At 35.5% G+C, this 13,327-nt stretch overlaps 2 protein-coding genes across 4 annotated transcripts in view; one reads left to right on the top strand and one right to left on the bottom strand.

The window, feature by feature from the left end:
* LOC119188469 overlaps nucleotides 1–13,327 on the top strand; it is a 246,457-nt gene that overhangs the window by 135,040 nt on the left and 98,090 nt on the right. The window lies entirely within an intron of this gene.
* Nucleotides 1,034–11,829, bottom strand: LOC115452268 (4-coumarate--CoA ligase 1-like). Its single transcript, XM_030180742.2, has 9 exons — nucleotides 11,590–11,829; nucleotides 6,821–7,028; nucleotides 6,074–6,392; nucleotides 4,724–4,892; nucleotides 3,950–4,095; nucleotides 3,362–3,500; nucleotides 2,116–2,343; nucleotides 1,383–1,553; nucleotides 1,034–1,280 (listed from the first exon to the last, which is right to left on the bottom strand). The coding sequence occupies exons 1-9, from the start codon at nucleotides 11,707–11,709 to the stop codon at nucleotides 1,152–1,154; spliced, it is 1,629 nt and encodes a 542-aa protein (XP_030036602.2). The 5' UTR covers nucleotides 11,710–11,829; the 3' UTR covers nucleotides 1,034–1,151.

Genomic DNA, 13,327 nt, shown 5'->3' with positions numbered 1-13,327 from the left:
TAGCCTATAGCACTTCACGAACAAAGGGCTATCCAATACAAAATGATTTTTTTAGTTCGAACCGGTAGTTCCTGAGATTAGCCATTACTGCTCTGCTCCTATTGGGTATAGCGTGATGATATATAGCCTATAGCACTCCACGAACAAAAGGCTATCCAACGCAAAAAGAATTTTTCAGTTTGGACCGGTAGTTCCCGAGATTAGCCATTACTGCTCCGCTCCTATTGGGTATAGCGTGATGATATATAGCCTATAGCACTCCACGAACAAAGGGCTATCCAACGCAAAAAGAATTTTTCAGTTCGGACCGGTAGTTCCTGAGATAAGCATTACTGCTCCGCTCCTATCGGGTATAGCGTGATGATATATAGCCTATAGCACTCCACGAACATAGGGCTATCCAACGCAAAAAGAATTTTTCAGTTTGGACCGGTAGTTTCTGAGATTAGCGCGTTCAAACAAACAAACAAACAAACAAACTCTTCAGCTTTATATAATAGTATAGATGAGATCGAGAAAGATGTCAAAGGTAAGTACCTACTCATATAAATTATGATGATATTGATTAGGATCGCTATAGAAAATATGATATCATGGAGCGATGTAAATGAATGAAGTTTGGAATAAATATACTTATAAACGCTAGAAAGGCAATAATATTTAAAGAGGAATATATTTGTAGCCTAACATTTTCAAAAAGATCAAAAATTGTTTTTTTGATAAAGTATTCGTAAATATTTGTATTGACCAAATGCTCAAACCCGTTTGCTCATGGGAGTCTTAGTTTAGGTCATTCTCATACATAATGTTTACATTGACGATTGCCGTAGAAAGGCATTTTATCTACGGCCCCTGGTCTACAGTACAGGTAGCTAATATCCTCAAAAGTATCTTAGAAAAGTGATCATTAATAAAGAACCTTTAGGTAAAAATTAAAACGGAGCGCGTTTAACGAAATGCCTAAATTATAATAAAATTTTGTAAATTAATTTTACTTGAGTTCTGCACGCATAAAATAACCAAAAAAAAAACAAACTCTGAAGTTTTAATATTATAAAATACAAAACCAATCAAATACAAGTCGCTGAACTTAAATAAAATATAGTATAACAACAAATAAATTTGGAATTAAAAACAATAAAAGTAATCAATCACAATTTGCTTTTTTTCTTTTCTTGCAGTAGAGCCTTGAGAGCGCGACGCAATATCTTTCCCGACTGATTTTTTGGTATTTCAGAAATGAATATAATTCCCCCATGGAGTCTCGTTGTAGACGACAACTGTAAATAAATTACAATAATATAGAGTGTCGTAGAACCCAATCCACATCATTATATTTTTATTATTAAACTTAGCTATAAACATTAATATCTGTAACTTACCCTTTCATCGGTAAAGCGCAATAGTTCTGCCTCGGTGAGCTTGGCGCCGGGCTTGAGGACGACGAAGGCGGTTGGCAGTTCACCGGCGACCTCGTCAGGCGCGCCCACCACGCCGCACTCGGCCACCGCGCTGTGCTGCAGGATCACGCGCTCCAACGCTGCAGGCGGCACCTACATAAACATACTTCATCAAACCTGATCTATTCTCCGAATTATTTAAGTATAGAAAACAGCCAAGTTAATTACTTTAACAATTCACAAAATTCATACTATAGGTAACTTCACTTCTATACTTATATTTCAATATTTTTTTTGTTTTATATATAATTACTCGCGGCTTCGCCCCCGTGAACAAGTTTTACTCAAAATGAGAGTTTTGAGAGCTTCCGTTGTTTCCCTGCGTAAACGGTTTAAGTTACGCAACTATCATGTATGAAGGAATAGTGCCTCTTAAAAAATGCTAAAAATATATTTTAAAACAAAGTCGACCGTCGCATCTGTCTGCCTGTCTGAACGTGATAAACTCAAAGTCTATCCAACGGATTTCAATTAAATTTGGTATGGGAATAGTTTGACCCTGGGAAGGATATACCTTATATCCCGGGTAAATTTAAAGTGGAGTTTTTATCTCGGAAAACCCATTCAAGTGAGCGAAACCGCGAACAAATCTATTAATATATAATATGCAAATATATCCTCATAGTGGCTTTACTTCAAATTTTGACAATTTTACCTGATATCCTTTATATTTGATCAGTTCTTTTAACCGATCTACTACGTAGAAACAACCATCTGCGTCGTAATAGCCTATGTCTCCAGTCTTGAGGTAACCTTCCTCGTCGATCATCTGCCGTGACGCAGCTTCGTCACCCACGTAGCCTTTCATTACAACGGGACCTTTCAGACAAATCTCGCCTTCTTGATTAGGACCGAGCTTACGACGATTCTCTATGTCTACCACCTGTCAAAATAAACGCATATAAGCACGAATTATTACTATAATTCTGTTTACCCAATCGCCACCAACTTTAATATTATTAATGCTTACTGATATAAGTTATTGTAGAATCACCATTATACATTATAAATATCATTTTAATTCAAAATTTTGAATACCCAAATCGATAAAGCAGCGAATTTAATTTATGATTACGCAAAAATGCAATAATTTTCCCACGTTGGTTTTTATGTAGAAAGATGGATATAAATACACATGGAGCTATATTATGGTGACGCTTAAACCCTAATGCCATATCTTGGCACTCACAACGCATGCAGTAGGCAGTAGCAATGTTTTTGCCTGTCCATTCAAGGAGGTTTATGTATAGAAACTTAGATTTACACGAATCTATGTTGAGTCCAATGACTTCTACATTAACTGGTATTGAGTCTTGACGTTATCGCAGTCTGCTACATGCTCCATATGTTCGCGTTTTATTAACTCTATTATTAAAAAATACCTGACTGTCACTGGCCTGTTAAACCAATCCTGAGTCAGTTGTTTTGTTAATATTTTTGTAGTAAAGTTTTACACTGACGTGACGCGTGGTCGTGGTAGATTGATTTACTCGTATATCTTGAGTGAATACCCAGAAGCTTAGTGAATATTATCTATCTAGTAGTGAGGCAACAATTATTCAAATTAAAATTGTGCGAATGGTTAGCGAATATAACCCATTGTCAATTGCATCCCTTTTTTATATAATTAAGTATATATAGGTATTTGGTTTGTGTACTTTTTTTTGTATTTTATATCATGTGTATAAAGAGGTGCAGATTAAAATGATATAAAATATCAACAATATTTTATATATATTTTTTACAGTAACATGAACTTTGGAGGTTTTACTTTTTTTAGATAAAGAAAAAATCATATTTATATTGACGTTAAAGGCAGAAGCGTTTTAAAGATTTGTTGTTCAGCTATTTAGAGGCTGACTGTACATTATATTGTGGTAATCGCGCTTTACACAACACACCTTCGCTTTGACGCCAGGTAGCGGATAGCCGCCGCTGCCCGGTTTGGGGAGTGCGGTCTCCTCACTCACATCCTGCGTAGCTGCCAGCGACGTCTCTGTCATGCCATACGCTTGAAATATTCCTAAGCAACTGGGCATCCTGTAATAATACATTGTACATATTTTACTCTATTTCAGTAAGTAAGTGTAATATGCATTAAAACTTTATCAGTGTTAAAATTTCTTTGATAATCGTAAAGTTACTTCATTAAAATATTTCCGCCAAATAACATGTTTCCGTTTCATATACACCATTGGTTACATATATTTATTGTATCCGCTAAGCGATAAGTTAACACTTATCTATCGCAAATTCACTGTGTAGAACAAAATAGTAAAGTAGTTACTTATTCATACCCCGTAATTAAATATTCTCATGTACCTTGACTTATCAAAGGTGCAACTATGTTCGCCTACGTAATGAATAAAGAATTTTATTTTTTATTCTTGTTTTATTTTTTGTCGTTACAAATGTACCTAATAAATCAATAATATTATCATATTCTATTGTTTCCCTGTATCATACGACTATAAATCAAAAACAATTACCTTTTCAAAGCTTCATTAATAGTCTCCGGACTTAATGGTGCCGCACCGCACCACACTACGTTCACTGAAGATAAATCATATTTTTCTACAATGGGAGCCTTCGCTAAAAATACAACTATTGGCGGGACGGCAATCAATACGTTCACCTGTATTAAATAGAGAAAATTAGAAATAATGACAAATAATATTTAACAAATTGTTGTAGATCGCCTCCGTGGTCCGGTAAGTGACAGCGTATGATAATAATACTAAACTGGACGGCCGGGCCCTGGGTTCGATATCCAAATAGGGCAACACTTTATTATATATTTTAACATACATATTTGATTTTCCGGAGCGGACCGACCTTAGAGAAGTGTCCGATGGCAAATCTCGACAGAGTTCTTAGTGGTCGATAGTGTTATAACATAATACCAGAGGTGATAGGAACCATTGGTTTTCTTGGGTTGTAGCTAGAAAATGCAATTTAGGCTTAGGGTTTACCTACCTATTTGCTTTTGACACGCATTCGTAAACATTAAATGAAAAACTATATTTTAATTGATCGGTTATGTAAAAGGGCTTGGATGAATGTGAGTACCCTAAAGTTATATCATGTATGGAAATCAATCCTAGGAGATGAAAATTCTTCTTTGCCTGTTTCCCGACGCGATGACATTCAAGTCAAAATACCACTAGGACAAACTTACTTTATTCATTTCCTTTTTGTAGTTTTTGTGTCGGCGGTTATTTAATTTTTTCAGTTTTATTTTCATTATAATATTATTATATTACCTTGTATTCTGGAATAGCACCCAAATACTTTTGTGGATTAAAACTGGAGAAGTATATTAACGTCTTCTTTGTAGTTAAGTAGTTTATAGTTGATATTAATCCATAAGCATGGAACCAAGGTATTATGGAGAGAATCCTTGAAAAATTGTCGTCCTTTGTATCGCGTGCTCTGAAACGTAATGTACCATTTATAGAAACTATACAATGCCGGCAACTGCGGCCGATATCAACGGAGATCAGCCAGGTACAAATAATAATAATATCAGCCAGGTATTATATACTGTCCCACTGCTAGGCACGGGCCTCCTCGACTACTAAGAGGAATTAGGACTTATTCTACCACGCTGGCCTAGTGCGCATTAGTAGACCACACACCCTCAAAATTCCTATAGAGAACTTCTCAGAAACTGCTTCTCTTAAAGCAAGCGATAATTCACAAAGAATACACACATCATTTTAGAAAAATCAGAGGTGTGTGCCCGTGAGATTTGAACCGAATAGTCGTCTCGGTAACACCCAACTAGGCTATCGCCGCTTCATCATCAGCCACGCAGGAGATATAATAGTGCACAAATGTATGCGCAATGCACAAATGCACGAGCTCTGTTTTTTCACTCTCATAGTCCGATCAGACGACAATCAAACATAACCGAAGAGAGATCAGGCACAGGACCAACGGCTCCACGTGCTTTTTGAGGCATAGGGTTATTAAACCACTATCTTCCTGGCTCCAAGCTGTGTATAAGTAATTTTTAAGATAGATAAACCCAATTATTTTTGGCCCGGGATTTGACGCCACGACCTCAGCGCGGTAGTTACCGCGTATGCTTTACAACTATGCCACCCAGCCGTCATGGTATGGCACAGTATCCAAAGTAATATGGGAATAATTTACTCGATTGAAGAATTAAGGAAATAGAGATAGATAATCATATGTAGAGCAATTTTGCTTTCTGTATCAGACATCCTTCCGTTGGCTCTGACGGGATAAAATTAGTATAGTAGCCAACGTGTGGACGCCTCACGAAATTAACCAACCAACGTTGTCACCAGTTGTAAACCAGCTTTATACAATAGGTGCCGTGCGCGACATAGATTGATTGCAATATGCCAGAGATATCAGAAAATACATAAATAAAGGACGCGACAACAAAGGATAATATCGTGGTTGTATTCTTTAAAAACCTAAAACCCACAATACTACATACATAGTTGGTATTCTCCAATATTCGACAACTAACCCTGGTTTTTTATCCCATTATATTATTTTCTCATAAACGTATAAAAGTATCCCACATTATTATTCATATAAATTTAATTGATTCATTTTTAACAAAATATTTAACTTACTCGAAATTCGCTGCTGCGTACAAAGCATTAAGATGTGTCAACATAACTCCTTTGGGTAAACCAGTTGTTCCCGAGGAGTACAGTATGAACACAGTGTCCGTCCAGCCTTCGACCTCAGCCGGCTCGTAGATCGAAGCATCACTTTGCTCTAGGATGTTGCGGAATGCAAGAATGCCACTCGCTAAGGGGGCTCCATTCAATTGTATTATATTTTTAATAGAGGACTGTGATTTTAAGACTCCATGATGTAATTTAAGCGCCACTTCAGAACAAATTACCAAGTTAGGTCTTGAAATATTCAACACGTGTTGGAATTCATCTGAAACCCAAAATAACAACATTTAAATGACATGTATAATTTTAGCTCTTTGAGTTTTTTATACCTATCAACCTATTTTGAACTTCCGACGATTTGTTACAACCGTCAGCGAGTTTCATCATTATCATCGTCATCATCAGCCGCAAAATGTCCACTGCTGAACATGGGCCTCCCGCAAAGATTTCCAGATCGACCTATTGTAAGCGGCCCGCATCGTGCGACCTCCTGCAACTTTTATGAGCTCATCTGTCTACCTTACGGGCAAAGTTTAAATACTTTTTATTTCTATACTTTTGTGAGCCTGTTCTCCATCTCGTTGAAAATAAGTATCTAACCTACAATTCTAACTTCAACCGCCTTCGCGTCCTGAGTGTGGAGTGTGATCGTAGGTCTCTCATATTAATGATAATGCATCTACTATGGCTCACCTTTAGAATACATAAGGTTGAAAGTGGTGATAGTTGCGCCGCAACACACGACACCCAGCGCAGCTGCAATATACTCGTCTCTATTTTCACTGCAAATACCGACAACATCGCCTCTTTTCACTCCTAACTTTTTCAAACCATTAGCAGCATTTACAGTCTCTTGGTATATTTGTTTGAAAGTTGTTTTGACACCAGTTTCGCCATTTACCTTAAAACACACCACGTGCTATTGGAGAATGTTGATCGGAGGAAACCTTGAAGATCGAATTGGAAACGTAATGAAATCAATTAGCATTTAAATTGTATGGTAACTTGTGCAGTGACATTCAATGAACACATTTAACATAAATACCCCATCTCAAGAAATGAAATAAAACTATATCTGTGTTTGAAGTAGGTCTGAATTTATAAAGTTGGTAATTAGGTATATCGGAAGGTCGAGATGACACTCTTGTATTGTAACCTGTGAGAGAGACTCTTTGTGTGAATAGGCCAAAACGAATCCGCTTAAATTAGTAATTTAAAGTACTATCCCTCGAATACCTTGGTGTGGTTGTTATAGTTGTATTAAGTCGTGCAGTCGTCACCGAACTTCTACTATATGAAACCGTAACATATAAATCAAATTAGTGGTTTATTTATTGGTCTTGGTTGAAGCTTTTAAAAAATGTCATTACGATAGAGTGTCGTGTGTACACTAAAAGTAAAGTTTAATCCCTACCCCTTTTCTATTTATTTACCACTTAGTTTAAGAAAATGTCAAGTAGTTTCAGATATACGTATATATTATGCCTTGACAATATAAGTACAATGCTGCCCATATGATTTTGGATATAAAAAGTGTATGTTTCAAATGTAACTCAAGTACATTGTTATACCATGTTGCTATTTAACTTTGGTGGTTTTAACATGGAAAAATATTTATTGGGATGTGTCCGTCCACGCCTATTCCTATGTCTTTTATATATATCATAACCACATACAAAAATATGAGTTGTACGTTAAATGACAATTTGAACGTAAACAATTTATCGCTGCAAAAGATTAAAGTAAGTAATCTACCTTATCCAGAATCATAAAAACAATAAATAAGGATATAATCTATATAAATATCTTATATTTTTATCGTGGGCATAAAGCTTATCGTTAACTCAGCAATAATTCTGGTGCACCGAACAACACGTGTCCCTTTAATCTACCTATACCGGTGGGGTCATACTAAGGTTGAATTGGTTGGTTGGTCAGTGCCCATAATCCCAAAAGATAGGGCGTAATATCAGAACGCTTCTATCATTTTTCTACCCCAAAATGTCTACACTGATCCCGATTGCCATTGGAGTCTAAATATTATTATATTACTTAATGCTATAAGGTCGCCAAAAAAGAGCTTACTTCCCACCATGATGGTAAAAAAAAGTAGGGAGCAAGCCTGTAACCTTAAACAATATACATATAAAGGACGCGCTTTGTATGATCTTTCCTTTGTACCAAGGCAGTAAATGTTCATGCACGCATTTATCAGAACAGTTGTAGTGTATGTAAGCCAGACAAGTGTTGTAAGATTTATTTACGTGTACGTTCCTAACAACACTAAACGGCACAATATGTGCGTTGCGCTTTCGATGTAGTGGTAACATTGTGACAGAATTTAGGTAGAAGAAAGACCCCTTTAAAGCATTGTTCATTTGTTTTTATTCGAACTCGCTCTAAGTACCATTTATAAATTAATTTTAAAAAAGGTAATTTGCCTTAGTTAGGAATTGGAATAAAAATAGGTAAGTATAATATTGTTTTCAACTTTTTGAATTCATAGCCTGACTCATCAGAAAGGTTTTAGGATATGATTTTTACGCAATATAGACTTGAATACTATCAAACACCACATGACTTCATTTTTATGCCAAATCTTCACAGAAGCAAAACTTACCCTCATAAAAAAGAATATACGTAGCACATATTGCCAAGACGGACATAGTAACGAATTCCGTAAATAACCAAGTATATCTAAGAGTAATATCCATATGTAATGTGATTAAGATTAGGTGTAGATAGAGTATTTTATTTAGTTAATGTATATACTATTATTATATAAAGCTGAAGAGTTTGTTTGTTTGAACGCGATAATCTCAAGAACTTCTTTCGAACTGAAAAAATATTTTAATGTTAGATAATCAATTTATCGCGGAAGGCTATAATATCATCACGCTATGACCAATAGGAGCGGAGCTGTAATGAAAAATGATGCAAAAACGGGAAAATATTACTTTTGAGAGCTTTTGTTGCGTGCGCTGCTTAACGGTTAAAGTTATGCAAAAATCAAGAATGGCGGAATTGTTCCTATTAAAAATTAAACAAAATATATGATTAAACAACGACCTCTCGCCGCATCTATCTGAACGCAATAAACTCAAAAACTACCCAACCGATTTAGATGAAATTTGGCGTGGAGACAGTTTAAGATCCTGGGAAGAACATTGGCTATTTTCTATCCCTGTAAAATATAAAGCGTGATTTTTATAACGGAAACCCAGAAAAACTTTTTCACGCAGACAGAGCCGCGGGCAATAGCTTACGATTTTCTCTCTTATTATTAAAATACTACTTAATGTCATTGCCGTACCGAACAATGGATTTTAGTAGAGTTCTTAAAAACTAGTTTCACAAGTTATGCCAGTGTGTTCCAAATGTGGAGAAGTTAACCATTATATACAATTTTACAGCAAAATGCCGGTATTAAGCGTTCTTACGGACATAGGGCATTTAGTAAGTATATTATGCTGCACCTCGAAACAAGTAAATAACTCAAGCGAACAACCTGCACATCGCATTTGTGGATGCCTTGTTCAGCTTATCGGGATGACAAGGTATATTTTGTCACAAATTTAATTGCTTATCTAGCATTAAGTTTCCTTTTTTTAATATACTTGGGTGTTTAAATTATTCTAAACTAGCTTTTGCCCGCGGCTCCGCCCGCGTTATAAAGTTTTTCAGGCTAAAGTTTTCCGTTATAAAAGTAGTAGTTTCCCGGGAGCCTATGTTCTTCCAGTCTCAAACTGTCTCCATACCAAATTTCATCTTAATACGTTGGGTAGTTTTTGAGTTTAACACGTTCAGGCAGACAGATGCAGCGGGGGACTTTGTTTTATAATATATTTTTTAGAACTTTTTAAGTAGAACAATCCCGTCATACATCATTGTTGCATAACTTTAACCGTTTACGCAGCGCAGGCAACGGAAGCTCTCAAAACTAATAATTTTCCCCGTTTTTGCAACATGTTTCATTACTGCTCCGCTCCTATTGGTCATAACGTGATGATATATAGCCTATAGCACTCCAGGAACAAAGGGCTATCCAACACAAAAAAGATTTTTTCAGTTCAAACCGGTAGTTCCTGAGATTAGCCATTACTCTCCGCTCCTATTGGCCATAGCGTGATGATATATAGCCTATAGCGGTCCACAAATAAAGGGCTATCCAACACAAAACGAATTTTTCAGTTGAAACCGTAAGTTCCTGAGATTAGCCATTACTGCTCCGCTCTTATTGGTCATAGCGTGATGATATATAACTTTGAGCACTCCACAAACAAAGGACTATTCAACACAAAAAGAATTTTTCAGTTCGAATCGGTAGTTCCTGAGATTAGCCATTACTGCTCCGCTCCTATTTGGTATAGCGTGATGATATATAGCCTATAGCATTCCACGAACTAAGTACTATCCAATGCAAAAATAATTTTTCAGTTTGGACCGGTAATTCCTGAGATTAGCCATTACTGCTCCGCTCCTATTGGGTATAGCGTGATGATATATAGCTTATAGCATTCCACGAACTAAGTACTATCCAACGCAAAAAGAATTTTTCAGTTTGGACCGGTAGTTCTTGAGATCAGCCATTACTGCTCCGCTCCTATTGAGTATAGCGTGATGATATATACCCTATAGCACTCCACGAACAAAGGGCTATCCAATGCAAAAAGAATTTTTCGGATTGGACCGGTAGTTCCTGAGATTAGCGCGTTCAAACAAACAAACAAACAAACAAACTCTTCAGCTTTATATAATAGTATAGATTACATTTAAGGTGAGTAGACTTTCAACCTTGATCGACCCAGAGGTAATCTTAAATCCTCGTAATAACGTGAGATATATAACAATCCATATATTATAGTGACTTAAACTGTATTTATAAAAATCCTCACCAGGAATATTAAAAAATATTACTTCATTTAAAGACGGAAAAGAAGTTTTTTTCTTTCCTACTTTTGGTTGAAAAAAATCTTGTCTCCATGTAGGCTATGTCTACACATAGCCTCAAAATTGTTCCTAAGTGTTAATACTTAATACTTTTATCACATTAAAATAATACATTTGTTAGAATAGATTTTGTTACAAAAACGTTCTATTTCAATTAAAAACAACATGTTAATACTATGCTAATTAGTCTCTACAAAAAATTACCTGTGATGTAAGTAAGTATCTAGATTCTTCACATTTTTATATCATGATAACTATCCTTGGATCGAATTTTTGTCTGCCAAAAAGAGAAACGGCAAGTGCTGTCCTAATAAAGTAAATCTTAATGGATGTTGGTAGATAAAACACAGCTCCAAAACTCTTACCAAGACCTAAGATATGCCAGGCCTCATTACATGTTTCATTTACATTTATAACTAATGCCAACAATGGAATAATACTATCCCAAAGTAACAAGTAATTTATGTCAATAGTTAGTAACATACACGATTGATAAAATATTTAATATTTACCAAAGCAACGTCGTCACCAGCGCTATTTTCTTTTAACTTATCCAAAATATACTGAGCGTAGGAGAGATGGCCCGGGACATTTAACGCCGGGCCTCCATACACCACGTTGTTAACAATCATTTTTATTTTAACTTAAATTAATATACAAAAGTGACACACTTGTTACCGGCCGCGCGCAATACGAGTCCTAAATAAATGAAGCCGACTCGACGACTGAGGACCTACGTAAGCAGATATAACAAGTAATAAAAACATCAGTAGATACAAACCATACAAACAACGGTTCTCGCTTTGCATTTGTTGTTCGTCTGCATTAAGAGGTTAAGTACTTTATTTATATATCTTTGACTTATGTTTATTATTCTATAGCCCTAACCTGAGCTACAATTTTATTATAATTAACCGTAGCTTATGATAAACCTTACTTTAATCCTTGAAGTACTTATATAGTATTTTACAAGGTTACATACTCTATTCAGCTCTATATTTAGCGTCATTACGTTATCAGTTTTATTTCTTGCTTATATTGTTTCGCGACTGGAATAAATATGGAAGAAACCAGGAGAAAAGGCACGGTTTGGAAATATGCTACAAACATAATGCAAATTCATCATGAAACGCTTTTTGTTATTATTTTCTTCTTGTTTTTTTCGCATATTTGTAAAACAGATAAAAAAAGTCAAAACATTGAATTGAATTTAATAATTTAATTTATAATTTTATGAACTAAAACTACCATTTTCCGATTGCTTTTTGATTAAACTATCTTATTTATGTATTTTTGGATTTTTTCTCACATACACTAAAATACCCTATTGCAAAGATGGCCTTTGGACTAACTGTTGGTGTTATTGTTTTTACCGAGGTGGTATTAGCAGCTGAAATTATGTTTTTTATAGCTGGGAGAGTGGCATCTTCCTTGTCGGCCGAATCGAAAAACGTATTATACACGCTCGAAAAACATTTCAGCTTTAAAGCTTACGCTTTAACCAGTCTGCCTGCTAAATTATTTGTCTCATTGAAATAATGCTTGATGTTATTTTGCTAACAAAATCTGAATACCAGCAACGGAGAATTCTCAGTGTCATAGGTAGTCCTATTTCAGAAAACTTGATAATCCTATGGTTATCCTAAAATCATTTTCTTGTTTTTCGTTAAGAATAGCTTTTAACCAAGATTTTTTTTTTTCAAATTAAGTACCACTCGGGATGTAGATTCTTATGGTTATTTTAGGAACGTTATACCTCTCTGCAGCGTCTGCAGCTTTATATGTGCTGAAAATACCTCTTTGTAGTTTGTAGTACTCTACCAGCCGGCACCCAGTTTGAGGATCGTAATGTCAGTTTGGGGGATATTGTGGAGGTTAATTCGGAAACAAGTAAAGAAACGAATTAGAGCAAGAAAACACAACATTAATACTACATTAGTAATACATTAAAACTCATAACGAATTGTATTGTGTAATTAAAAAAATAAAGACGTCTAATAAGGCCTATGACTAAATTGTGTAGGCCTTAAAACCCGCCAGACAAATGAGTAACTAAAAATTATAAAAAATATTTTAAGTGCAACATTATATTGACACAATCAGAGTCAAAAACTAAGTAATTGTAAATTATTAGTGCAGAAGTTCACATTGATAAACGTCAAATTAGTAAAAATACTTACATTTGCTTGCCGCAGGTTTTTATTATTTGTTCGGCGCCATCTCCCCGCATGAAATCCGGTTCGACACGTG

The sequence above is a fragment of the Manduca sexta genome, chromosome 13 (assembly GCF_014839805.1).
Source record: "Manduca sexta isolate Smith_Timp_Sample1 chromosome 13, JHU_Msex_v1.0, whole genome shotgun sequence".
Taxonomy (NCBI): Eukaryota; Metazoa; Arthropoda; class Insecta; order Lepidoptera; family Sphingidae; genus Manduca; species Manduca sexta.
Note: the sequence above shows the minus strand (reverse complement) of the source record. Positions and strands in the feature narration are given on the sequence as shown.